The sequence below is a fragment of the Fundulus heteroclitus genome, chromosome 1 (genome assembly GCF_011125445.2).
Source record: "Fundulus heteroclitus isolate FHET01 chromosome 1, MU-UCD_Fhet_4.1, whole genome shotgun sequence".
NCBI classification, from domain to species: Eukaryota; Metazoa; Chordata; class Actinopteri; order Cyprinodontiformes; family Fundulidae; genus Fundulus; species Fundulus heteroclitus.
In genome coordinates, this window is record NC_046361.1 from 32,882,244 (window position 1) to 32,906,669 (window position 24,426).

Here is a 24,426-nt window from a genome sequence, read left to right on the forward strand (position 1 = left end):
ACTGCTGTTTTGTCAGAATCTATGTTAACAACTGTGATTTCTCATCGATACCGTGATGGGCTAAAACCAACCTTTGGTAGGCGGGCACTAGGTGTCGCTTCGTCCAATCAGCTCGGCGATTTCTGCATATCCCTCCTTTGCCCAAACAGATTCAGTGGGAGCAGACCTGATGATGTGCAGAACGGAGAGTACTTCACATTATCAGTCGGGCTGGCCAGGTTACTCCTTTTGACAAGGAGTAATCTGTAAACTCTGTTGCTCAAGTAAAGATGATGATAAAGATAAAAAGCGGCCCATTTTAAGTTTTGACCTCATTTATGCTTTTCTTTGTGTTTCCGGGGATCAACCGGTCTTGTTTATCAATTTATTAAATCTGTTTTTACACGTTGCCTCGCCAGCAAAGCACAGCATGGAAAAGAACGCTAACCATGAACTCATTCCTAAAAATCTCCCAAATTATTTTGTTTGTATCAAAAGATCAGAGTTTCCTTGGAAAGAAGAGTCTGGACTAATACTTTAGTAAGAGCTTAGTGTTTTCATTACAATTTAACTTATCTAGAATAAGAATGTATGTAACTATTTCAGTTTGCTGAATGCTAATCATCACTGGGAGTAGTTATTATTCTCTATCCTGTCTAAGATCCATAACCGATTCCTTTTCCTGTTTACATCCAGCTTTACAAAGTTTGAGTCACAGAGAAGACAAATGAAGCGCTTAGGAAGCAAACTCAGCAAGGCTCTAAAAATCTATGTTTTAGGCAAGATGGCTACCGGTGTCTGTAGTTTGATCAATGCAGGGGGGGCAGGGGGGGCTCTCCTTTACATACTGCCAGTGGGCTTACCTTTCCCTATAAAATGTTTTAGTTATAGATTGTAGTTTGCGCTTGTGCTTTCTTTCTGTTATATTTCACAATGTCTGCGTTGGAGTCCAAAGTTAAATTCCTTGTTCGTACCCACAAACTTAAAGTTGATTCTGAAGGACTCCTGCATCAGGAATTTGATCACTCTGTCACCGTTTGTCTGTCCAAATCAAAATTAGAGTTTGACATTCTAGCCACAAAACTTTTTCTTTTTTTTTTAAACTGTGAATCCACAATTGCATGCTTTATAAACCACCTGGGGGGACATGCCCCAGGAACTATGTTGTTGTTTCTGCAGCACAGATGAGGCACACTATACGAATAACACAACAGCAACAGTCTACACATTTTAAATCTGATGTCCCAAATACAAAAATATTACCAAAAAAGTGTAAACAATTACATCTGTAAAAGTCTAAAACTGTGAACTGGAAAACCTGTAGGAACCCTGTGATGGACTGCAGATATAAAAAATGGTGAGATTAATAATTTAAAATTGGCAGCAAAAGCATTCATCGCGTCACTTGCAGATCTCTGATTTTTAAAGCTCCATTAATCCTTCCTGTATTTACAACTGAGACAGTTTTACCCGGCTACACATGTCTGCGTGATTAAAAAATAATTGAAATTCCTCTTTGCTGCAGACGTCAATAAACAATGTAATTTGCCTAAGGGAAGCGAGCCTTCTTATTTTTTAGCTGCCATACATTAGTGGATTTTATGATTTCATCACTGTGGGGCATTGCCCCATCTTTATTTCACCATTTAAATAATTTTATTTAGGAACAACCAGCTAATTCAAATATATCAAGGCTAAACCTGAGCCTGGTGTGGGAGGGTATTTTGAGTATACATGTAAAAGCTTATATAAATACATGTAACACAGTAAATAACATATTCGGCAGTTTTGCGGAAAGATATTTGGCTGTTTTGCGGAAAGTTACATGTGCATCACACTTAATAAAGAGAGATAATTTATTTGTGTAATTCAATTCAAAGAGTGAAACTTGTTGATATCATCTTCAGTAACAATGTATCTTAATTAAAGCATTTTTGTTTCCCATTTTATTGCTGTTGCACTGAGCCATTAATATAAAAAACACATTTTCTCAGAAAACCGGATTTATTACATGAAGTAATGAACTTTACAGTGATTTAAAAGTAGACCATTGTTCCTTTTTGCATAAGTTACTGCATCTGTGTACCGTTGCATGGAGGCAATCAGCCTGTATCGTTGCTGAGCTGTTGAGGAAGCCCAGGTTGCTTTAATGGCGGCCTTCGGCTTGTCTACATGGTCGGTAGTGTCTCTCATCTTCCTCTCCACAATAGCCCACAGTTGCTCCCTGGGGTTTAGATCAGGCCAGTTAGTAGGTTAAACAAGCACAGGGACACTGGGCGTTGTCATAAAAGCAGTGCTGGGAGGTGCCAAGTCCTGCTGGAAAATGAAATCGCCATAAAGTGCTATAAAATGTCTTGGTTGATTGTGGAGTTGATAAAACCCAGCAGACCAACACCAGCAGCTGACTTTACTCCCCTGGAAACTCCAGACAGAACCTCAAGCAACTTGGATTTTATGCCTCTTCACTCTTCCTCCATAGTCTGGGTCAAACATCATGTTTTTTTTAGAACATGATGTTTGACCACTGAGCAGCAGTGCAGTCCTGTTTGGTTGCAGCGTGACTTAACACCAGAAATCCATTTGTTGCAGCCCATGTCTTGAATACGTCTGTGTTTGGTGGTTCTTGTAAGCTTCGACTCCAGAAACGGCCCACAGTCCTCTGGAATGGGCTTTGCTTCACAATACTCTGCTGTCAAACCTTCTGTTAGTGCTGTTTTTCCTTCCACTCAACTTTCCATTATTAAGCTTACCCATAACAGACGGCTTCTTTAGCAATGACTTCTTGTGGCGTAGCCTCCTTTTACGGACGGTGTAAGTGACTGTCTGCTGGATGGATGTCGGGTTCAACAGTCTTCCCAATGATTGTGTTGGACATAACATTATTTAGTTAAATTCTTTATTGTTCCTTTTCAAATATTCTAATTGCGTAGAAAAAAAGTCTGAGCATTACCACACGTAAATGCTTGAAAATTTTTTCTCAAAAGATTTGTATAATGCATAAAGTTCAATTTCACTGAATTATTGGAGAAAGTTTATTTTCTAAGATGCATTCATTTGTCTAGAGGCAGTTGTGTTTATTTAACCTCACATTCACCTTGTAAGTGAACAGCATTTACTCGCAAATACACAGTTAGAAAAGTCTGAGCAAGAAGAGAATTAAAAAGATAAAACCAAAAATTGTCAAAGGCTAAGAAAACAGGCCTGGATAAACAATTTATACTGAAATTAATAATGCATGGAGTGGCTCAGGGAAAGCAATCCTCTTTTGCAGCAATACCTCAGACCAGGAGAGTCAAACTCCAGTCCTGGAGGGCTGATGTTTTAGATGAGTCCCTAATCCAATACACCTGAATCAAGTGGCTAAATTATCTCCTCAGTATGCAGTAAAGTGCTCCAGAGTCCTGCTAATGACCTGATTATTTGACTCTGGTGTGTTAGACCAGGGACGCATAAAAGCTGCAGGACACCGGACCTCGAGGACGGGAGTTTGACTCCCCTTTCCTTAGACTATTGTGTTTTTATCACACTGAAGGCTTCCACGCCCTCTGTACTTTGCTATTTGAATTATTTTAACTTCAAGCAAACTGAAAATGAAACTGTGCAAAAACTTAAGAGAATGAAACCATGAAAGGAAATGTTCTGGAGGAAAATCTGTTGAATTCTTCAATTTCAACTTGCAGAAAAGACGAAAGATTCGCTGGTCTTTGTCTAATAACAGTTTTTGTTATTTAAAGAAGATTGTAAGAATTCAGACCACATTTGCAATCAAGAAGAGTCGCATTCATCGATCGACACAACAGTCGGAGCCCACAAAACCGTCCATTCAGTCGTGTGGTTTTACTCGCCTAGAAACCATTACAGCACCACAGAGGGATTTTTTTTTTTTTAAATTAATTCCCTCTGTCTTGCTAACAGCGAGCTAAATCAGTGCAGCACTGGTGCACTAAAATGGGGAAATCCACTAAAATAACTAATTAGTCCATTTTCTGTTCAGGTTGTGGAGCGTCTGCTGTCTCTGCCGGTGAATTACTGGAGTCAGTATGTGATGGCGGAAAACGTGCAGTCCAATTTGAATCATTTGATCATCGAGAATGCAAACTGCTACGCCACCCCTGAGAGAGGTATGGGTCCGCCTTGCTTGGCTGCTACGGCGGGGCTTGTGTAGTCCTGTAAAGAGTCACTGCCACCTTACAGATTTCTTCTGTTTTCCTAATTTAACCTCTAATTTCTTTAGATCTTTAAACACGTTGTAATATTTGGTAAAGATGATGTGAATATGACTTTTGTTTCAGTTGCTACTGGAAAGGGCTGTTCAAAGCAACCTGGTGAAAATGTAATTGCCTCCTTAGCTTAATGGGGGGGGGGGGGTGTTGTTCCGCCATCAAGAGTTTGTAATAAATGGTAACGAGTTGTTTTTAAAGTCTCTTGTTTTCAGGATTCTCTCCGTTCTGATACATAGGATGGTTTTTAGCATTGACGTCCTGTTGAAAGTTGTCCACACCATGTTTTTTTAATTTTTTTATTTTGATCCCCATTTAGACTAGATCAACAAAAAGATGTTTTTTTTTTTTTTTAACCATTCACCAGGGAATTTCCTGGTGTGCTTGAAAATATTCTCCTGCTGTACAGCCCAAGCTTGCTTGCTTGAACTTAAAGTCACCAACTTTATTGTTAATTCATAAATACTGACCTCATCTGAGGCAAGCAAGATTTGCGGGCGGGATATATGTTGTTCTGGGTTCTTTTGGGACCTTTTGTGAGTCATTAATGCGCTCTTGGAGTCATTTTTGATAAGTTATACACTGTGGGAAGGTTCTCTGGTGTCCTGTGGTTCGCTGGAGTCTTAAAGCCTTAGAATGGCTTCATCTTTTTCAGACAGATAGATGGAGATGACTTTCTAAGTTGTTTTTACATTTCTTTAGTAAGAATAATGCCGTCCTGCTTTTGATCATCGTTTTGTCCTACTTCGTGTTGTCAGATGGGTTCTGTTTAAGGGAACTTCTTGATGGGTTTGGCAGTAATTGGTGTGGGCTGTGGCTTGTGAAATTTTACTGCTATAATACACTGTTATATAACATGGGGGGAAATATTTAACAAAGAACCAGGTTAATTTTGAATAGCCTTTTTTTAAATAAAGAAAAAAAAAATTTATTTTATTTTACTGTAGTTGTTTTTAGAAATCTATAATATTTATTACTTTTACACAGAATTGTACAAGTAAAGGCATTTATTAGCTTCTGAACACATCCTGGAATCTCATAGCCTTATAAAACCTAATGCTATATGAACCGTTTATGTTGCAGTGAGCATCCTCGGACCCATTACCACCCCAGAGCAGCAACTAAACAAAACGCCCTCCTCCAGCTCGCTGTCTCAGCGTATGAAGTCCTCTCTAACACCCAGGTAAATGAGAATAAACTTCTTCATCGCTGGGGTGTACCGCTATTTTTAAAAGGAAAAAAAAAAACTACAGTAGTGACCAATCTGATATATAAATATTTTTCCATTGACTCACTGCTAAAGACTGATTTCAACCTGTGAACTGTTTGTTGCAGATTTGGGAGCAAGAGTAAATCAGCAGTGGGATTTCCTCACCAAGGGAAGTTCTTCTCTTCTCCACTCCTCAAATAAGTACAGCTCAGCTCCAACGTATCCAATCTTACTCAGATTCATATTGGTCTATAATTAAAAGTGATGTGATTTGTTTATAAAAGATTGTTTGAACCCAAATAGTAGGTTTAGTGTTCTGTTGCCTTTACCAAATCCTGGAGATACCGCTTCCATTTCAGTTCTTTACAAAAAAAAAGTTGGATTTTCTAAAACATGTTTGCAGATAAGTCATGATATGTATGTGCAGCTTATATTGTGGCTACTTGTTTGTTTAAAGGCTTTTCAGCTCATGTGTCACTCAGAAACTGAAGAACCGTGAGGCATTTCATTCTAGGATATACTTAGGAGTGCTTATTTTGTAGCGTGCGTTTCAGCTTAACATTTGATTTGTTTTTTTGTGATGAATGTCTTCATTAGCCGGCGGTTTGTACTCTAAATGTGTAAAATCATTTAATCTATGTAGTTGTTGGCTTCAAAGGATCGTTAAACGGCAGAGCTTTCTCATAGACAAGATCTTGTTGGTCATTTAGTAACTGATTCAGTTGTGCGTGCGTGCTTTTTTTTTTTTGTCTTCCCCCTGAGTGTCTTGAGAAAAGCAACAAAATAAATGTTTCAAAGTTGCACTGCTAATGATCATTACAGGTTTCCTGCCTGATTATTTCACTCCACTCCTGTCTGTAACGTTTACACTGCTTACGGGCCGAACGATCCGTCTCTGGAACAATTAGGCGATTGTTTTGTTAGCCAGTTTAGGAACTGTGGCATTATTTGGTCATATATCGACATGTTCTTGTTCAAATGTGTGCTCCTTGAGATCCCTGTACATGATAAAATACATTTCTAACACTTGCAAATGTCTCTTGTCATTACTGCTGTAAATTTTGAAAGTATTTAGTGTAAAAAGTCTGAAAGTGTTTGACCAGTCTTGAGCTATTTAAAATTGAGCTTCAAAAGTACATCTGCTTAATCAAAGGCAGATTCTGAAGACCTTCCCTTCTCTCTAAAGGCTTCCTCCTCAGTGGCTGTTGGGATTCCCTCGGCATATTAAACCATGTGGACCGGAGATGAGAGCGATTGCTGCGTTATACATCATTAGCCACACTTTCACTTTAATTGGACTACTTTAAATGTGCGGGGGGTCTTTTTTGATTCACTACAATCACAACTTGAATGTTTGACTTGAATATCTACGTTTTCGGAAGGTGTGAGAAAATGATCAACATCTATTGATTTAGGTTTAAAAAGTGAAATCACTTCTGGCTCTGATCACGTTGAATTAATGTAAATGTCTTGAGTGCTGTAGCCATTTTGTAAAGTAGCTGTTTCATAGGGGGAAAAAAAAAACGATTTCCAGACATCCAGTCAGAATATACTGTATAAGGAGAGACATTTCCTCTCAAAGGTCCTGGCCTACAGTCCACTGGGTCTGTTGAACAAGTTAATTTTTGGTTGTGAAATTAATTTAAGTTAGAAGTTGTTTAACTCAAATGCATCCAAAAGTCCTAAAATTAATCCCAGTCAGCGTCATGGTATGTGAACGTTTCACCTGCCCTGGATTTCCACTTCACTGTCGGAGGATGTAGACTTTATTTTTCTGTTTAGATGAAAATTGTGTTTTCTCCAACTGACTTTATAGAAGCTTGTTTTCAGAATATATACACACTCACAAATGGATCATTTAAGTATTCAACAACTTAAGATCTTTATTTTCTGTTTTAAGTGAGGCAGCGTTGGAGGAATCTTTAGAACCTCCGTGGTGTTTGAACTGTTCAGAAGCAGTGGAGCTTTCTGAGCTATCTAAAATTTTAGGTTAATCTAAACCTACCTGTATGTTAGACCCAATCCCAACCAAGTTGTTTAAGGAGATATTCTCTTTGATCAGTGACACTATTTTAGACATGATTAATCTATCCTTAGTAAAAGGATGTGTACCACAGGCTTTTAAAGTAGCTGTTATTAAACCTTTACTTAAGAAACCTTCTCTTGATCAAGATGAGTTAGTAAATTACAGACCTATATCTAATCTTCTTTTCTCATCTAAAATTCTTGAGAAAGTAGTTGCTAATCAACTTTGTGAACATTTACAAAGTAATGACCTACTTGAGGAGTTTCAGTCAGGCTTCAGAGCTCATCATAGCACTGAAACAGCTCTGGTGAAGGTCACTAATGATATTCTCATGGCCTCAGATAATGGACTTGTGTCTGTACTTGTCCTGTTAGATCTCAGTGCTGCATTTGATACAATTGATCACAATATTCTCCTACAAAGACTTGAGCATACTTTAGGGATTAAGGGAAAAGCATTAGGCTGGTTTAAATCTTATCTGTCAGACAGATTCCAATTTGTTCATGTTAATAATAAATCTTCAAACTCTAGGGTCACTTGTGGAGTACCACAGGGTTCAGTCCTTGGACCAATTCTCTTTACTATATATATATATATATATATATATATATATATATATATATATATATATATATATATATGCTTCCGATTGGCAAAATTATCAGACAGCATGGGATTAATTTCCACTGTTATGCTGATGACACTCAGCTATATTTATCCATAAATCCTGATGAATCCAATCAATTACTTTGACTGCAGTCATATCTTGATGACATCAAAAGCTGGATGACTTTAAGTTTCCTGAATTTAAATTCTTACAAGACAGAAGTTGTAATCTTTGGACCAGAGTCCTCAAAATAAACTTCTTAATCACTTAATCTGGATGGCATTAACTTGGCCTCTGGTAATAAAGTAAAAAATCTTGATGTTATTTTGACCAAGACATGTCATTTAAATCCCATATTAAAAAGGTTTCCAGAGTTTCCTTCTTTCACCTCAGGAATCGGCAAAATTAGAAACATTCTGTCCAGGGGGGATGCTGAAAAACTAGTCCATGCATTTGTTACTTCAAGGCTGGACTATTGTAATTCTTTACTATCAGGAAGTCCACAAAATGCAGTTCAAAGCCTTCAGCTGATCCAAAATGCTGCAGCAAGAGTTCTGATGAAAATCAACAAGAGGGATCATATTTCTCCAATTTTAGCTTCCCTTCATTGGCTTCCTGTTAAATCAAGAATAGAATTTAAAATTCTGCTAACGTATAAAGCCCTTAATAATCAAGCTCCATCATATATCAGAGCTCTGATTACCCCGTATGTTCCTAACAGAGCACTTCGCTCTCAGACTGCAGGTCTGCTGGTGGTTCCTAGAGTCTCTAAAAGTAGAATGGGAGGCAGATCCTTTAGCTATCAGGCTCCTCTCCTGTGGAACCAACTCCCAGTTTTGGTCTGTGAGGCAGACACCCTGTCTACTTTGAAAACTTTCCTTTTTGGCTCAGGTTACTCTGAGCTACCTATATAGTTATGCTGCTATAGGGTTAGGCTACTGGAGGACACCAGGGTCTATATCATCTCTCTCCTGAGTTCTCCAACTGTTCTCCAGTTTTGCATTGCTTGTCGTCATTTCGGCTTTTAACTTTTTGTTCTCTCTCTCTTTTTTCTTCATAGTAGGCACACCTGGTCTGGCGTTCTGTTAACTGTGACATCATCCAGAGAAGACGACTCACCCGCTATTACCATCTAATGTAGAACAGATTACTAGATCAATGTGTGCTTCTGTGCTTTTTTGTTTCTCTTGTTGTGTCTCTGCTCTGTCTTCTCTAACCCCCAGTCGGTCGAGGCAGATGACCGTTCATACTGAGCCCGGTTCTGCCGGAGGTTTTCCTTCCCGTTAATGGGGAGTTTGTCTTCCCACTGTCGCTTCATGCTTGCTCAGTATGAGGGATTGCTGCAAAGCCATGGACAATGCAGACAACTTTCCCTGTAGCTCTACGCTTCTCCAGGAGTGAATGCTGCTTGTCGGGACTTGTTGAAGCAATCAACTGGGTTCCTTTATATCGGAAATATTTTACCAATCTGTATAATCTGACTCAATCTGTATAATATGATTGAATTTGACTTTGTAAAGTGCCTTGAGATGACATGTTTCATGAATTGGCGCTAAATAAATAAAATTTAATTGAATTGTATTTCAAATTTGAAAATGCAGGCATGAATGGAAACTGCTGTTATGTTTTTTTTTTCAGTTTCACATCAAGATGTTCCTCATAGTCCTTTATAATGAGATTTCAGGCCTATTTACAACATGACACATTATTTATGCCGTGTGGATGACAGTATTTCAAGATGTTTATTAGTGAACAATCTTGCAGTTCAAAGAAATCCCACATTTGCTCTTTGTGTACAGCAGCCGTAAACGATATCAAAACTTTGGCCGTGGCCAGAGAAGAGGAGTGTTTTTAATGTAGTCCTGGAAGGCCGGCTCCGATCCCCATTTCTTCATAGCCTGCTTCTCCAGAATGGGGATACCGCTGACGTAACGCAGCAAAAACCACACGAACAGCGGAGACGCCACGCTCAGGTACTGAGGCCCCTGCATGACGGACGAGGCCGAGAGCCACAGACCCGACCACTGCAGGATCTCTCCAAAGTAGTTGGGATGCCTGCTGTAAGCCCAGAGTCCACTCTGGATGAATTTCCCCTGTAGACGGAAACCAGAAAGTTTTTTTTTTTTTTTTACACCAAACAAGGCATCAAGGGTCTGCTCAGAATAACAAGTCTGCTTACTTACCGCATTATCTGGGTCGCGCTTGAAAAGCCACTTTTGCTGATCTGCGACAGCCTCTGTAGCGAAGCCAATACCCCAAACGGTCCAGCCGATGTAGTCCCTCGGCCCCAGAGGCACATTACGCCTCTCGCTGTTCAGCATGAGGGTGGGCAGGAGGGTCATAAATATCCACACAGCTTGAAGGGATGGAAACAGATGAATCAGTTTCCTTCAGCCTTGCTTTAATCCTTGCATGAAAAAAAAAATGCATTTAAGACAGTGTAAATACCAGCCCCAGCCTTGAATAAATGCATATAAAGAGCCACAAAGTAGACGTTGATTTATGCCGGGGATCTCGCCGTACTTTTAGAGACTGGTCTGGTACAGAAAGGGAGGAGTTAAAGAGCCCTTTTTCACATTTTTGTCACATTAAAAACCACAAACTTCAAAGTGTTTATTGGGATTTTATGTGATAAATCAATGCAAAGTAGCAATGAAGTGGGGGGGAAAAAAAACTTTTAATGGTTTTTCCAAATATAAATCTGAAAAGGTGTGGTGTCCATTTGTATTCAGAACCACATTTTGCTCCAGTTAGGTCGACATGTCTTTTAGGGGTGTGTATCTACAAGTTTAGCATATCAAGAGATTGAGATTTATTTAAATTCTGTCTTTTAAATAAGTTAAAATTTATTTCAGTTTTAATGCAGTGCGTTTTTCAGCCTTAATTTTATAGTTTTGCCAAATTTAATTAAGGTCCTTCCTCTGGGCCATTGCAAAACATCAGTATGTCTGGATCCAAGCCCTTTCACTGTAGCTCCAGTTGTTTATGTCTGACATGTTTAGGGCCAATGTCCATGATTTTACTGTTTTTAGCCCCATCAAACTTTCCATCAACATCCCCACAGCATGATGCTGCCACCACCATGCTTCCTGGCAGGGATGGTGTGTTCAGGGTGATGGGCAGTTTTTGTTTTACACTACGCAACGTTTTGGTCTATGTGCAAAATGCAAAGCTCTGAACGGGACTTCAAATTTGTGAGCTGCATGACTAAACGTTGTCCTGTCGACAGATTCTCTCACTCAAGCTGTGGATCTCTGCAGCTCCTACAGAGTCACCGTTGGCCCCCAGGCCACCTCTTTAATTGCCGCTCTCCTTGCCGCCCTGTCAGTTAACGAGGATGGCCGTGTCATGGTAGGTTGCAGTTGTGCCATATGCTTCCTGTGTCAAGATGATGGATTGTGGGGTTGCTTTACACCCTTCTTTATAAACTTCTCAACTTTCTCTCTGCTGTGTTCATTGGTCTTCATGACACTGTTTGTTCACTTCCCAGAACAGCTGGATTTACACTGAGATTAAATTTTATTTGGAGCCATTACAGTGCATTACAAATGCTCGCTTTTCTCTTTTTTTTTTCAAAGGAATTAGAAAAAACGAGTCATATTTTCCACATTTCACAATTTTGCATTACTTTTTCTTGTGTGTGACATAAAATTCTGATGACAAACATTCAAATTTTTCCTTGTTTTTACTGTGACAAAAAGTGGGGTGTGTGAGTACTTTTGCAGGACACTGTAATATGCTTTCCTTGTACCTTGAACACTCCAGTATACGAAGAAAGTCCCTGGACTCTCTCTGACATTGTTGAACCGGCGATCGTGACCGTCCTTCAAGATTCGCAGGAAAAGGAATGTCCCCAGCCTGCAGCGAGAACGCAGTTAACATCCATTCCCATTAACTCAGGCATTATTCATTAACTCAAGTGACCTGACTTTAGAGTTTAACATTCATTAGTTCGTCATCCGACCTCTCCAAGAACCCCCCCGTGCTTCCACTTAACACATAACTCCGTCTTCTGTGTGCCTCGTGTGGGACCGGTGCGGCCTTGCTTACCTGAGTCCCCACGCTGTCACCAGCCCGGTCTGCACCTTCTGTCGGGCATGAGTTGCTCCTCCCCAGATACGACTCAGGTGTGCCAGCAGTATAAATGTGCCAGAGCCTTCAAAAGGACCGACAGACAGCGCTGAGTTACAGTGGTTGGGATGAACATATTGTGTGTAGCTGTACTTGTGGCAATAAGGCAAGGCGTGTTCAATAAATCTTTTACCCAGGGTGCTGCAGACGATTGGTTCCAAAGTTCAGAGCAGAGTCGAGAGCGAGAAGAGGACGAGTAAAACTTCGGCGTCAAGGTGATTCGTTAGCGGGGGGAAAAAAATCTTTTTACAGCTATTCACAGGTAAGCCGTGTCTTTTGGAAATGCGGAGAGATCTAAACTTCAGATCGTCTGAATTACTTTGAAAATATGTAACTCCCCGATTTGACTCATGTTTAGCTATTTCCTTGTGAGTTGGGACAGATGTCTGTTTTATGATTTTACTCACTCAAAGTCTTGAAGACTGTTTTTGTTTTATTTCTTTTTTTTTTTTCGTATTCAAAAGGTCTAATAATTTTTCTCAATTCATTAATTCACAATTAGGTGCGTAATGTTCAATTTTTGCAAAAACATAAAAAAAAATTTATTAAAAAAATCTAACGGAAAAATTGAATTAGATAATGTAAGAAGGCAAAATAAAATAATCTGCAACTGCATGATTATTATTATTCATCTGCTTCTGTTATGGCCCCATTGAAAAGATCTGAACTGCTGCTGCAGCAAAAAAAGATTTGGTTGCCATTTTAATAAACAGGATGTTTTTTTCTGAGTTTTTAGAATTGACAAGAAATAACTAATGCAATACACAACATTTTCCCCCTGGCTCCCACAAAGCCCTCCCTTGTTTTTCTGACCTAGCCGTCAGTCCTTGGACCAATTCTCTTTACTATATATATATATATATATATATATATATATATATATATATATAGAGAGAGAGAGAGGTCCCATTCAAAGGCGTTGTCAGTCCTATTTTAATGGGGCAATCAGACTGCAATGTGAGGGTGGTTTTATTTTTATTTTTTTAAATGCACCATAAAGGTTCAGGACATTTAAGAAATGTTACATTTACATGTCCAAATTTGAAAGCTGCAAGCTAACATAAAGGTCTATTCTTTTTCTCTAAATGAAAATATGGTTAAACAAAGGGATCAATCACAAACTGCTTCTTATAGGCAGACTTTATTTAGATTTTACAAAAAAAATGTCATGTCAAACATAAATCATGCCCTTCTCAATAATCAATTAAAAACTCTTCGTTAGCTTTAAAGCAATCTAGTCCTTGTCTTTTGCCACCTTTCCACTTGTATGTTGCCAATTTACCTCCGAGCCATCACCCTAATTCTTTAGCTCCCTCCAGAGGTTTGCTATTAGGAGTAGGGCTGGATGATAATTTAATAACAATATATAATCAATCGATAGACGTATATATATATATAAAAAAGTTTGATAAGAAGTTATATAGAAAAAATGTTTTCCTTCCTTTTGCATTCTAGCAATGTAGATTAATTTTATGTTCGCTACATCCTCCCAACCAATCACAAAGCAGACTCAGGGACACCCCGCCCCCTTCAAAGAGTTCAGAGAGCACACTTTCGTTTTTCGTTTTTAAAACCTTGCAGTTTTAGTAAAAAGTTGGTTAAATAAAGGTTTGAGTTTGAATTCAATGGTTGTGTGTTCTTTATCTAAAAAAATAGGTCGCTAAGCAACAGCATAAATTGCCAGGGCTGCACTTAAAATATATTTTATTAATATATATATATATATTTTCTATATCGTCCAGCCCTAATTAGGAGCAGCTTCACGTCCAGCAGCCCCTGGTCCCATTAGCAGCCCCTGGTCCCCTGATTGCTTTGTGCGCCCCTGCTGTTGGAACGCGCTGATTGGCTCCGCTCGTTTCCTTTAAGCTGTAGGAGGAGCTTTGCCTCTGGGCTCGTTTCACAACAAACCCGCTTTAGATAATACTAGTTACATGTCATCATCTACGGGCATAACGCACGTTTTCCAACAAATAAATCCCATAACTACGTTAAGCTGAGCTTTTGTCTCTAAACTCGACTCTTCCTGCAGGTCGTGGAGGAACTTCCAAAGCTTAAGTCAAAAACAGCCTCAGAGAGCTTTGCTCTGCGTTACCTGCCAAATCGTAAAACTTCTCGGTTCTGAAGGCTGCAGCCAGAGCCCAGCCGGCCCACTGGATCCCCAGGTCGGTGAGGGCGCATTTGACGAGGGTGCTTCCCATGATCATGTCCTGAAGCTCGGCGAGCAGCCCAGCGATCTGAGCGCCCGTCATAAAGCCACTCCTCCAATAACCAGACAAATACTCACAAATTTGGGTAAAGTTCACTACGGCGAGGCGACAGGAAGCGGGTTCAGTAGGGAACTCTGGGTAGTGTAGTTAAAAGAGGATCATCGCGTCCGCTCAGACTCATGACTGGTGGGTTAAGTAACCTCTGGGTTACTTAAGATTAAACAGATATTGTTTTAATCAGTAACTGATAATTACATTTCTGATAAAACACTGGCGTCCTCTACAACCCATTACAAGAATTGAATTTAAATCGTATTTAAAATCAAAATTATTTAAATAAAGAAAATTAAGCGCAAAAATATTTGCATATTTTATTCATCCCCTTACTGTGGACATGATTAACATCTAAAATGATATTAAAAAAAAGTTGTTCAAACCATTATGTTTTTATTTGCTGGTTCCTAAAAAGAAAATATGCACATGTGTGAATCTACCCATCATTTAATTTATCCATCATTCCCTCCAGCCAGCCACATTAATCCATCTGTCCATCCTTCCAGTCCATGACCACTGTGGCAATATAAAAACATTGCAATAAAAATGTTGATTCACACAAGAACAGCAGCTCAAACATTAACTGGGAACTCTGGGAATGTGAGTTTGGAAAAGCATTTTATGTCTCCTGTGTGGGAAGGAACATGTTTTACATACGTACAAACGTGTTTTTGAAGCTATTTTTTTTGTTTAAGTAAAACTAAGCTATTTTCTTCAGCGTTGCTGGCAGTTTTATTAGTTGTGATATAATTCAAGCTCCATCTGATTTTTAAATTATGAATGGAGAGTGACTTTCATATTGTGAGTTTTAATACCAAGATAGTTTAGGGACAGTCTGATACTATCGGAGCAAACATCTCCACACCGTATTCATTCAGTAACAGCAAAGGGACATAAACATACATTTTATTGGAAACATTAGTTCACATAAATAAATAAATATGACTAAAAAAAAAATGAATATCTGGGAAGTATGTGGAAAGGTCTTGCGTTACGCCTCAAACTCATATATTTCATTTTGTCACCAAAACACTTTTAAAGAGTCTTTAACAGTATTAAGAAATATTCCTACTGGCTTTTTCTGTAAAACCTCATTTTTGGGCATTGGCCGCTTTTTAATCTTTTTGAGAAATGCTTAAACAGAAAGCATTTCTCTCTTACGTACCTCAGATAAAATGCAGCTACATTTATTTGGCTTTGCAGTAGATTTACTTTTCTGTGTTGTTTCAGCGTTTTGAAGACTTGAGTAAAATGCTGTACAACAAGTAAAAGTCTAATATATAAATACGGTATGATCAGTGATATGTATTTACAGCAGAAAAAATAAGATGCCACAAAGAAAATTTAGCCAAATAGGATGGCATACAGTGGCCTCCACATTTACTGACACCCCTGGAGAGTACGTGTAAAAGGACTTAAAATATATGAATCTTTTATTGCAATAGCAAAGTCTGAAAGTGTCAAATCAATTTTCTAACAAATGGCCAGGCTCTTTGGAAAAGAAACTGGTCCGCATCATCACGGATCATCCAGGATAGTTAACAGTGGGCATGAGGTGTTTTTTTTCCATAGATTTGGCTTTTAATTTACGCCAGTTTTGTCTAAAATTTTGCCTTATAAAAATACTTTTGGCCACAACATCTTGAAACAAAAAGCAATGTCATATTGTTTTGTTGTGAAATCTAAATTAGTTTTACCTGTTCAAAGAGATAAACATGCAATATTTTAATGGAAAATGAAGTCAGATTTTCGTTAGAAAAGGGGACTGAAAATCATTGTTTAGCCAAAGGGTTTCTCACATTTTGACTGTTTTAAAAAAGGGGGCAGACATTTTAGTTTTGGTTTAGTTATTTTTGATTTTGTTGGTTTAGGAAATTCTTTGTGTATTTAAAAAAAAACGATATGATATGGTGACCCCCAAGATTCTGCTGTTATCTGCAGTTTTTTCCCCTCAACACTATCCTGTTCCCTGTGGATTGATGGCAAGATAACATTGGGTCTTTATAATGCCCTTTTTTGTCTCAGTTCTGTTATTTTTATAGCTCATAAAATATCCGCTGCATCGATTTTCTGAGTTATTAAGATTAACACAAACTTAAAAATATGTTTGTCCAAGAAAACTCATGTTATCAATCAAATGAGTTGCAGAATGGATAGAAAATATAGTCATAACATTGACATGGTTGGAAATACGGCTTTGTACTTAAGATAATAATTTTGTCCTTCAAACTTTGCTTTCATGAAATAATCCTCCATTAGCAACAATTACGGCCTTGCAGACCTTTGGCATTATAATCTAAGCAAATGTCCCTCAGGACTTCCTGTAGCCCCATCCTACATGTTGGATTGGCTTCTTACGCAACACAGCTGCTTCCACAAGAGCTCAAAAGGGTTGAGATCTGGTGACTATCCCGACCGCACCATTATAGACAGAATATCATATTGTAAATGTCTGGACTGCATTTCTAATTAATTTAATGTTATTTTAACTAAAGAAAATGGTGCTTTTCATTAAAAATACACGTTTTGCTGTCTTTCCCATTTTAAATAGTGGCTAAAAGAAGTGGACCACTCTGTCACATCATATTTATAACATGTACATAATGAGGTTTTCCCTTTCTGTTTCTTCTCAGAAATAAACACGGGCAAGCTCAAACATGGCAGAAAGCACAAGTCCGAAAGGCAGCTCTGGGGTTTTTGCGAAAAAAGTGCAAAGACAGCTGAGCAGAGGCAAAGAAAAGGTGCCCACATTTCACCAGTTCTGGTTTCTCAGCCACTGCAACAAACAGACAACCGTGAGATTTAGCTTTTTATTTTTCTTTAATGCAGGTGATGCAAAGACTGGGAAAGTCGCTGGAGACTAGAGATGATCACTTTGAACGCTTCCTCCAAATGTTCAATGACCAGCAGGTACCAAAAGCTCTCATGCATTGTTTTGAGTGAATGCACATGTTTATTTTAAGATTTCTGAGAGTTTGAGCTTGAGCTTAAGCATATTTTATGAATTAAAAAGCATAAAAGCATGAAATGAGGAATACAAGCATAAAAATAAAAATCATAGGAGAATTGCTAAAGTATTTATCATCCACAAACCTTTCCACATTTGTCACCTTCAAGGTTTTATTTGAATTTTATGTTAGACCAAAACAAAGTAGCTTATGCTTGTGAAATGGTAGGAACCAAATGTGGTTTTCAAATTATTGTATGATAAACATTTAAAAAGTTTAGTGTGCATTTATACCCAGACCACTTCACTCTGATAACTACAATTAAAAGCAACTAATCTCCTTCAAAATCCCTGGATAACTTACATCCAGAGCTATAGTCACATCATATCCACATGTTAGAGTGGCTCAATCAAAGCCCAGACCTAAATTAAATTGAGAAATGATGTAAAGGCCTGGAAATAGGTAATTACAGAGATTATCCTTGCAGTCTGACTGAGCTTAACGTATTTTGTAAGTAAGGAGGAAAGAAATAACCGCCGTTCTTATCTGGTAGAGAGAAACCTCAAAAGACAACTGCATTGCTTCAAAAAGTGTTTCTACAACGTATTTAGCATCACTAAATATAAACTCGCACCACACTTTTCAGACTTTTCTTAAGGACATAAGCATGTTAACTTTGCTAGCTTGTAAAATGTTTCAGAATTAAAGGTAAAAACAAAAACTATTCATGATATGTTTTCCTTCAAATTCACAGTTATGAGACTTTTGCATTGGTGAGTCAGATAAAATCTCTGTGAAACGCATTAAATGTTTGGCTGTAACCAGAGGTGGATGGAGTAACCCCCAAAAAGTAGTACTCAGTAACTGTTTGATGACAATATCTACTTTAATATATAAAAATGATGCAATCAGAGAGACTAAATTACAGTTATGTGAACATTCTGGCATTTTAAAGACAAGAGTAAATTAAAATATTATACATAAATAACAGGACTATGAAATAACAAATGTGGGCAGAAGAAACTCTTTTCCAAATTATTCTTTTTCCAACATAAACCTTATGAAACTATGACTTACAGAGTGTAATTTCTACGTGTTAGAACAGTGGTGCAAAGTACTTCCAGTGACAATATCTACTGCTTACCACCGAATGGCACAATGGACTCACCATGTAGAAAATAACTTAAATCAAAGAAAGAAGCCGGTGTACGAACAAGATGTCTCACGTTAACATAAACTCTGTGATTCTGCAGCATTTTTGGTTAAAGCATGTTTATTCGTCATTCAGTGCAGTCGGTGGGTAGAGTAGCAATACTCCATAAATATATTACTCAAGTAAAGGTAAAAGGTATTAATTGTGACAATTAGAATCCTGTAACATTGAAAATGTAAGGGCTGTGATCACTTTTGATCCTTTTTCTATTTACAGGCAGATGGGAACCGAATATACAAGGACTTAAGGAACTACATTAACGCAATAAGGGGTATGAAATCTTCTTGCTTGTAGGTGCTGCAGGGATGTGGATTTGTGCCATCTGCGGGTCTCAGATAAGTCCTTCTTCTTTTTGCAGACATGCGTGAAGCGTCGAGACGCCTGTCTCAGTCACTGTTTGATGTTTACGAGAGGGACTGGGCCGGGGAGGAGGATCTGGGAGCCATTGTAGAGGTTGGTGACAGAGAGAAAAACAGCAGCATGTTTAAGACGGGGGGGCATTTGATTCGACAAACTGGCCCTCCCTTCTCGCTCTCGTTACGAATGATTAATGCAATCTTTATGCTGCGCGTTTTAATGAAGGGCGAAGACCTCCTGTGGAACGACCACGAGGTCAAGCTATTAGACCAGGCCGTGCGCACCATGGAGTCCTATGTGAGCCAGTTCCCAGACGTTCGGGTAAGGCGACGAGGAAGCAAGCGTGCAAGGCAAACATAACTGAATATGTGGACCAAAAGTAAAAAAAAAGAAAAAGAAAAAAAGAAGAAGCCTGAGAGCAAACACACAGAGCATCTACTTTGAATCTATAGGAGAAAATAGCCAAGAGGGGAAGAAAACTGGTGGACTACGACTCGTCCCTTCACCACCTGGAGGCTCTGCAGACAGCCAAGAAGAGGGACGATATCAAGATAAACAAGGTCTTCAAACGAGCATCCACACCCCATTGAAACTGTTTTCTCATCCCTTCTTCCTTTTAAAAAGAATATGCCTCAGAAATGTAATGGCTTTCACTGTGCAGGCGAAGGAGGAGATGAAAGCTGCCAAAACCATTTATGACGGAATCAACAGTGAGCTGAAAGAGGAGCTGCCTGTTCTCTACAACAGGTCAGACAGTTTTCTCCTCCCCCCACATTTCACTTTTCGCTAGATTAATCGTGTACCGCATGCGTGTTTTTTTTTTCTCCCTCCAGCCGCATCGGATGTTATGTGGCCGTCTTCTCGGCCGTGTCTAATTTGCGGGACATCTTCTATAAGGAGATGAGCACGGTATGTCTCGCTTTGAAGTGAAACACAATTAGAATGCTGCAAGATGTATTTATTTTTTGACCATCCGTGTCCTTTCTTAGCTCAATCTTGATCTCCAGTGCGTGATAAAAGAGCTGCAGGCTCAGCATCCCGACAAAGTGTTTGCTGTGAGGGGGCTGCAGAGGTACGTTTCCCCCCTTAGGCTTGAAATCTTGTTGATTTAAAAAAAAAAAAAAAACAGAAGCTTGTCACATCTACTGTGTTTATCACAGCTGGAGGTTTACTGAACCGGAATGGGTCAGAAAATACTTTAAATTGTTCTCCTTTTTCCCGTCTCTTTCCTTAAGAAGTGATTTAACCTCTTAAACCAGAGGGTCTAATTTCCAAAAAGTACTCATACTCATACTTTAGGCATTTGTAGGCATTTCTCCACTGCTAATCTTGTTATTAACTAACATAAAGGTCCTGGAGGATGATGTGGATGTGAAAAATTCAGAGTAAATTATTCTGAGCCTGAGTAAATAAGATTTAAATGTCCAAAAAATAATTCCACCTAACAAAAAAAAACAAAAAAACAGATGTTTACATACAAAACGTCTCACGTTTGCTGTAAAGAAGGAAATATACAAAATAAATTGTAACTACAACATCTCGGTTACATCTGTGGCAAGTTTGGTGTCCAAACAGCAATCAATCAACAATTTATATAGGTTTAGATTGAAAAGAATCCAGCCAGAACCCGTACTATTCTTTGGTATTGTGGCACAGTTTTGGCACAATTTTTGAAATTTGGAACTTATTCTTGAAATTTAAAATGTGGAATGCTTTATATATTCAATAGATACTTTAATAGAGGAGTCTCAGATGAAGATCTGGACATATAAGTGCGTGTCGGTCCCAGTTAGTCAGCTACAAGCGCGTTATTGTTGCTAAAGAGCTCAAATCCTGTTGAAAGAGGGCTCGCGGGCAGGATTTTTATCTTATTTTCTACCCCATGAAGTTTTCACAATTTGTCACGTAGCTACACACTCTGCTCTGTTGTTCTGGATTTCATGTGATAAACCAACGCAAAGTTATGTAGAGTTATAAAGTCAAAAGAAAAAAACCCAAAACTTCTCACAGGGAATTGTTTAAGTGCTGTGCATTTATTTTCAGCCCCCATTTACTCCGATAGGTCAAACTAAAACGCCGTACTACCAACAGACTTCTAAAGACGTGTATTTGGTAAATAACATTCACCTTTGTGTGATTTAATCTCAGTATGAATGCTGTTCCCTGAAGGCCCGAGATGTTTGTTCAAGAACGTTAGTGAAAACAAAATTATACAAGAACAGAGACCAACAGTTCAGGCACAAAGTTGTGGAGAAATTTCCTGTAATGTTTGATTAAAAGACAGTATCAATAATGATAATAATAACAATATCCCAAGCTTTGGATGTCTCAAAGAGCATGGTACAACTGCAAAACTACGTAGACTTGTCTGTCTGGCGTACCTAATAGGCCCGGCGAGGTGGGTTTTAATGAGAGGAGCAGCAGAGAGGCGCATGTTAACTCTATAGCAGCGGTGTCCAAACTTTTCGGCTATTGGGCCATAATTGCTAAATCAAAAGTGCTTGAGGGCCAAAAAACAAATAAAAATAAATCACATAACCAAAACTACTAACCCTGCCCAACAAAATATGACCTGTTCAAGAAAAGATATTAAACTGTATTTAGCCTATTTTATTAATAGAGTTTCAATCAGATTTTAATGCACCAAAGTCTGCATTTGAGTAAAAGTTTTCCTATTTACTATCAAATTAAAGCAAATGTAAAAAGTGTGCCTATTAAAAGACAAATGTTTTGTGTTGTGCCGAACATTCAATTCTAATTAGTCTATAATAGTAGATTACTCTAATTAAAAAATAATTAGAAATAAAAAGTTTCCATCTGCATAAAGCTCCCAGCACTGGTTGGCAAATTTCTTCTTGAAATTCAGTTGGAGGGCCACACACACTCAGCATAGGGGCCACAAATGGCCCCCGGCTCACACTTTGGACACCCCTGCTCTAGAGGAACTGTGGAGATCCATTGCTGAGGTGGAGGAACCTGTTGACTGGACAACTGCATAGAAGAGTGTCAGGGGAAAGCCACTGTGGGAAGTAATCGCCCTTAAAGTTACCCTTATTATATGTAGGGGACTAAGCAAGCATGCTGAAGAGGGTGAGTCAACGGAAAGGGGGATAAAAGCCGGCAATCCTAGAAGAAAACCTGTTAGAGGCTGCAAAACACTTGGCTCTGGGGTGGGACAATGACCCTAAAATCAAGTCAGACGTACTATGGAAGCGCAGATTAAAGCATATTTAATGGCCTAGTCAAAGTCAAGACCTAAATCCCATGAAGAATCTGTGGCAAGATGTGAAAACTGATCTTCGGAGACCCCCCACCATCCAGCCTGACTGAGGTTGAGCTCATTCGCAAAGAGGAAGGGGCAATAAGGTGCATAAGGGTCCAAAACTGGCATATCCTTGAAGACTTGCAGCTGTAACTGCAGTGAAAGCTGCTTCAACAGAGCGTTGAGTCGGAGCGGACGAGCACAAGTGCACACACCCTACTTCTCACATAAGTTAAAAACAATGCATTTTTTTCTTTTTCACAGTTATGTGCTACTTGGTGTCGAATTATCTCATAAAATCCCGATAACAGAAATATCTCCTACTCTCTTTTTTTTAATACTTTGTACCTTTTTGTGCATCTGCTAGCGTCTATTTGCCTTCCACTTTCAGGGTGCTTGCTCTTTTTCCAAATTAAAATTCTAGACTTTTTCCAGACTTTTTTAAAACTGATATTTTTTTTCCCCAAGATCTTAACTTTATGTACTTGTATACTTGTGTGCCTACTGACTACTTCATTGGTTGAGATTGTACAAACTGTTTATTAGAAATGTTAATTTTTATAGGCTAGTATTCAATGAACAAATGCATTATTCACAGTAAATTATGCTTTTACTGATGAAAACGTTTCAAAACATGAAAATCACAAGTACATGAATTTCACATCAAACAAGTGTTTGAATCCATTAGGCTAATACAGTACGTAACCAGTTAGTAAAATTATAGTTTTATAGCCTAACTTCCTATTTCTCATTTCACAATGCCTTTGAGCATACTGTAAAATTCTACCATACATTTTTTTCCCCATACTTTATTAAGACTTTCACACAAAATTCAAGACTTTTCAAGGTCTGGAAAACAGTGTTTCAAAATTCCATACTTATTAAGACTTTCAAGACTTGCGCAAGCACCCTGACTTTTCTACCGGTTCAACCGAATTTCAACCACTGTGGGACAATTAAGGATGTTTCTATTCTAACTGTAACTTGACATAATTTGAAAAAGTTTGTCGTCAAGGAAAACTTTTTGCAAAGCACTGCAGATTAGTTTGATCTCTCCACGTAAAGACGTCACATTCCTTTAAATTGTTCCAGGTATGGCTCCCTGAACAGACGAAGCCTGATGTCCCCCAAGGCCTGGAAAGCCAGTTTTTCTGACTTTCACAAGGTCTACAACCCCAGACTGAGCCAGCGGTCCAGTTTCAGGTCCCCGGAAAAGCCCCGCCACAGCTCTCTGTCCAGAGAGAGCAGCACGTTTGGCCTCTCCTCGCGGTCGTCCACCCTGGAGAGACCCCTGAACGAATCCAGGGAGGTGGACACGCCGTCCGGTTCCTCTGACAACCAGAGCTCCGCGGCACAGGATGACGCTGTGGCGGGGACGTCTGGAAAAGAGCCCGAGTCAGGAGAGGGCAGCGGTGTTCAGGTGGAAGAGGAGAAAAGCTCCAAGGAGATAGAAGATAAGAAAGATGGTGAAAAAGCTCCACCAAGTGACAGCAGCTCTGAACTGGACAACTCCTGCGACTCGGCGAGTTTGGAGTTGCAGTTGTCTGCCGCCCGCAGCGAAACGCTGCACATTGAAGAAGAAGAAGATGACACCCCTGCGACCTTTGACTCCCCGAAAGCAAACGGACTGAAGAACGGCGACGTCGCCGGGTTGAACTCTGACACCAAGGACCTGAACATTCCTCACAAGGTTTGTCTCCTATTTAGCTCACAGCTGAGGCATGCTGCTTCTATTTCTGGTTTGTTTTTGCACATGTCTGGTCCTATAAGTCCTGTGGATTTTTTTTTTTTGTCCTGTCTAGGATGGTCCTGGAGAAAAAGACGCACAAAATGACTCAAAAATCACAACCGTTTGAAGTTTTTCGCACTTTTAATAAAGGTTTGTGTGTTACTTCATACACTCATAATTGCCTTTATTGCTTACTTGCTGATTATTCTTTTGTATTTAATGTCATTTATCTCATCATGCCTGAACAGAAGACTGAAGATGACAGCTGGTCAAGAGGCGAAAATAAAAAAGATGAGGACAGCTGCACAGACGAGACTGTTGTTTAATAACTGATGTTCCATTGCTGTTAGTTTTCTCATTTATCTTTGAAATCAACTATGCATGATGCCCCACAAAGAGCTTGTAAAATTAGTCATCTATTAAAAGCACAAACCAAACAAAACAATCTGAGCGTTCTTTAATTATCTGTTTTGAGCCACTAGA

General features: G+C 39.0%; 3 protein-coding genes across 5 annotated transcripts; 2 read left to right on the forward strand and 1 right to left on the reverse strand.

The window, feature by feature from the left end:
* The first annotated feature begins 3,956 nt into the window (after positions 1-3,956).
* racgap1 (Rac GTPase activating protein 1) lies at positions 3,957-6,443 on the forward strand. Its single transcript, XM_036141347.1, has 3 exons — positions 3,957-4,100; positions 5,283-5,382; positions 5,535-6,443. The coding sequence occupies exons 1-3, from the start codon at positions 4,025-4,027 to the stop codon at positions 5,608-5,610; spliced, it is 252 nt and encodes an 83-aa protein (XP_035997240.1). The 5' UTR covers positions 3,957-4,024; the 3' UTR covers positions 5,611-6,443.
* Positions 6,444-9,758: 3,315 nt separating this feature from the next.
* On the reverse strand, positions 9,759-14,495 carry si:ch211-210c8.6. The gene is made up of 5 exons (XM_012875573.3): positions 14,266-14,495; positions 12,093-12,198; positions 11,794-11,900; positions 10,226-10,398; positions 9,759-10,135 (listed from the first exon to the last, which is right to left on the reverse strand). The coding sequence occupies exons 1-5, from the start codon at positions 14,420-14,422 to the stop codon at positions 9,857-9,859; spliced, it is 822 nt and encodes a 273-aa protein (XP_012731027.1). The 5' UTR covers positions 14,423-14,495; the 3' UTR covers positions 9,759-9,856.
* Positions 12,206-24,388, forward strand: bin2a (bridging integrator 2a). 3 transcript variants are annotated; one of them, XM_036141361.1, is made up of 14 exons: positions 12,206-12,435; positions 17,068-17,175; positions 17,264-17,344; positions 18,812-18,866; positions 18,954-19,048; positions 19,178-19,273; positions 19,405-19,512; positions 19,614-19,699; positions 19,786-19,861; positions 19,942-20,024; positions 23,307-23,853; positions 23,884-23,904; positions 24,017-24,093; positions 24,192-24,388. In XM_036141361.1, the coding sequence occupies exons 2-13, from the start codon at positions 17,092-17,094 to the stop codon at positions 24,068-24,070; spliced, it is 1,386 nt and encodes a 461-aa protein (XP_035997254.1). In that variant the 5' UTR covers positions 12,206-12,435; positions 17,068-17,091; the 3' UTR covers positions 24,071-24,093; positions 24,192-24,388. The 3 variants fall into 3 exon arrangements, with proteins under 3 accessions (XP_035997254.1, XP_012731024.2, XP_021178795.2); XM_012875570.3 differs by having other exon boundaries at positions 23,307-23,904; XM_021323120.2 differs by having other exon boundaries at positions 23,307-23,904; positions 24,195-24,388.
* Positions 24,389-24,426: the final 38 nt, after the last annotated feature.

Excerpts from the sequence above, each read along its gene's own strand:
- si:ch211-210c8.6 (XM_012875573.3), bottom strand. The coding sequence starts at position 14,422 with ATGACGGGCGCTCAGATCGCTGGGCTGCTCGCCGAGCTTCAGGACATG. Across the intron at positions 10,399-11,793 it reads CGTATACTGGAGTGTTCAAG|CTGTGTGGATATTTATGACC; the intron begins GTACAAGGAAAG and ends CATCCCTTCAAG. Across the intron at positions 10,136-10,225 it reads AGCGCGACCCAGATAATGCG|GGGAAATTCATCCAGAGTGG; the intron begins GTAAGTAAGCAG and ends TTCCGTCTACAG.
- bin2a (XM_012875570.3), top strand. The coding sequence starts at position 17,092 with ATGGCAGAAAGCACAAGTCCGAAAGGCAGCTCTGGGGTTTTTGCGAAA. Across the intron at positions 20,025-23,306 it reads GCTGTGAGGGGGCTGCAGAG|GTATGGCTCCCTGAACAGAC; the intron begins GTACGTTTCCCC and ends AAATTGTTCCAG. Across the intron at positions 23,905-24,016 it reads ACCTGAACATTCCTCACAAG|GATGGTCCTGGAGAAAAAGA; the intron begins GTTTGTCTCCTA and ends TGTCCTGTCTAG.
- racgap1 (XM_036141347.1), top strand. The coding sequence starts at position 4,025 with ATGGCGGAAAACGTGCAGTCCAATTTGAATCATTTGATCATCGAGAAT. Across the intron at positions 4,101-5,282 it reads CTACGCCACCCCTGAGAGAG|TGAGCATCCTCGGACCCATT; the intron begins GTATGGGTCCGC and ends TTTATGTTGCAG. Across the intron at positions 5,383-5,534 it reads AAGTCCTCTCTAACACCCAG|ATTTGGGAGCAAGAGTAAAT; the intron begins GTAAATGAGAAT and ends TGTTTGTTGCAG.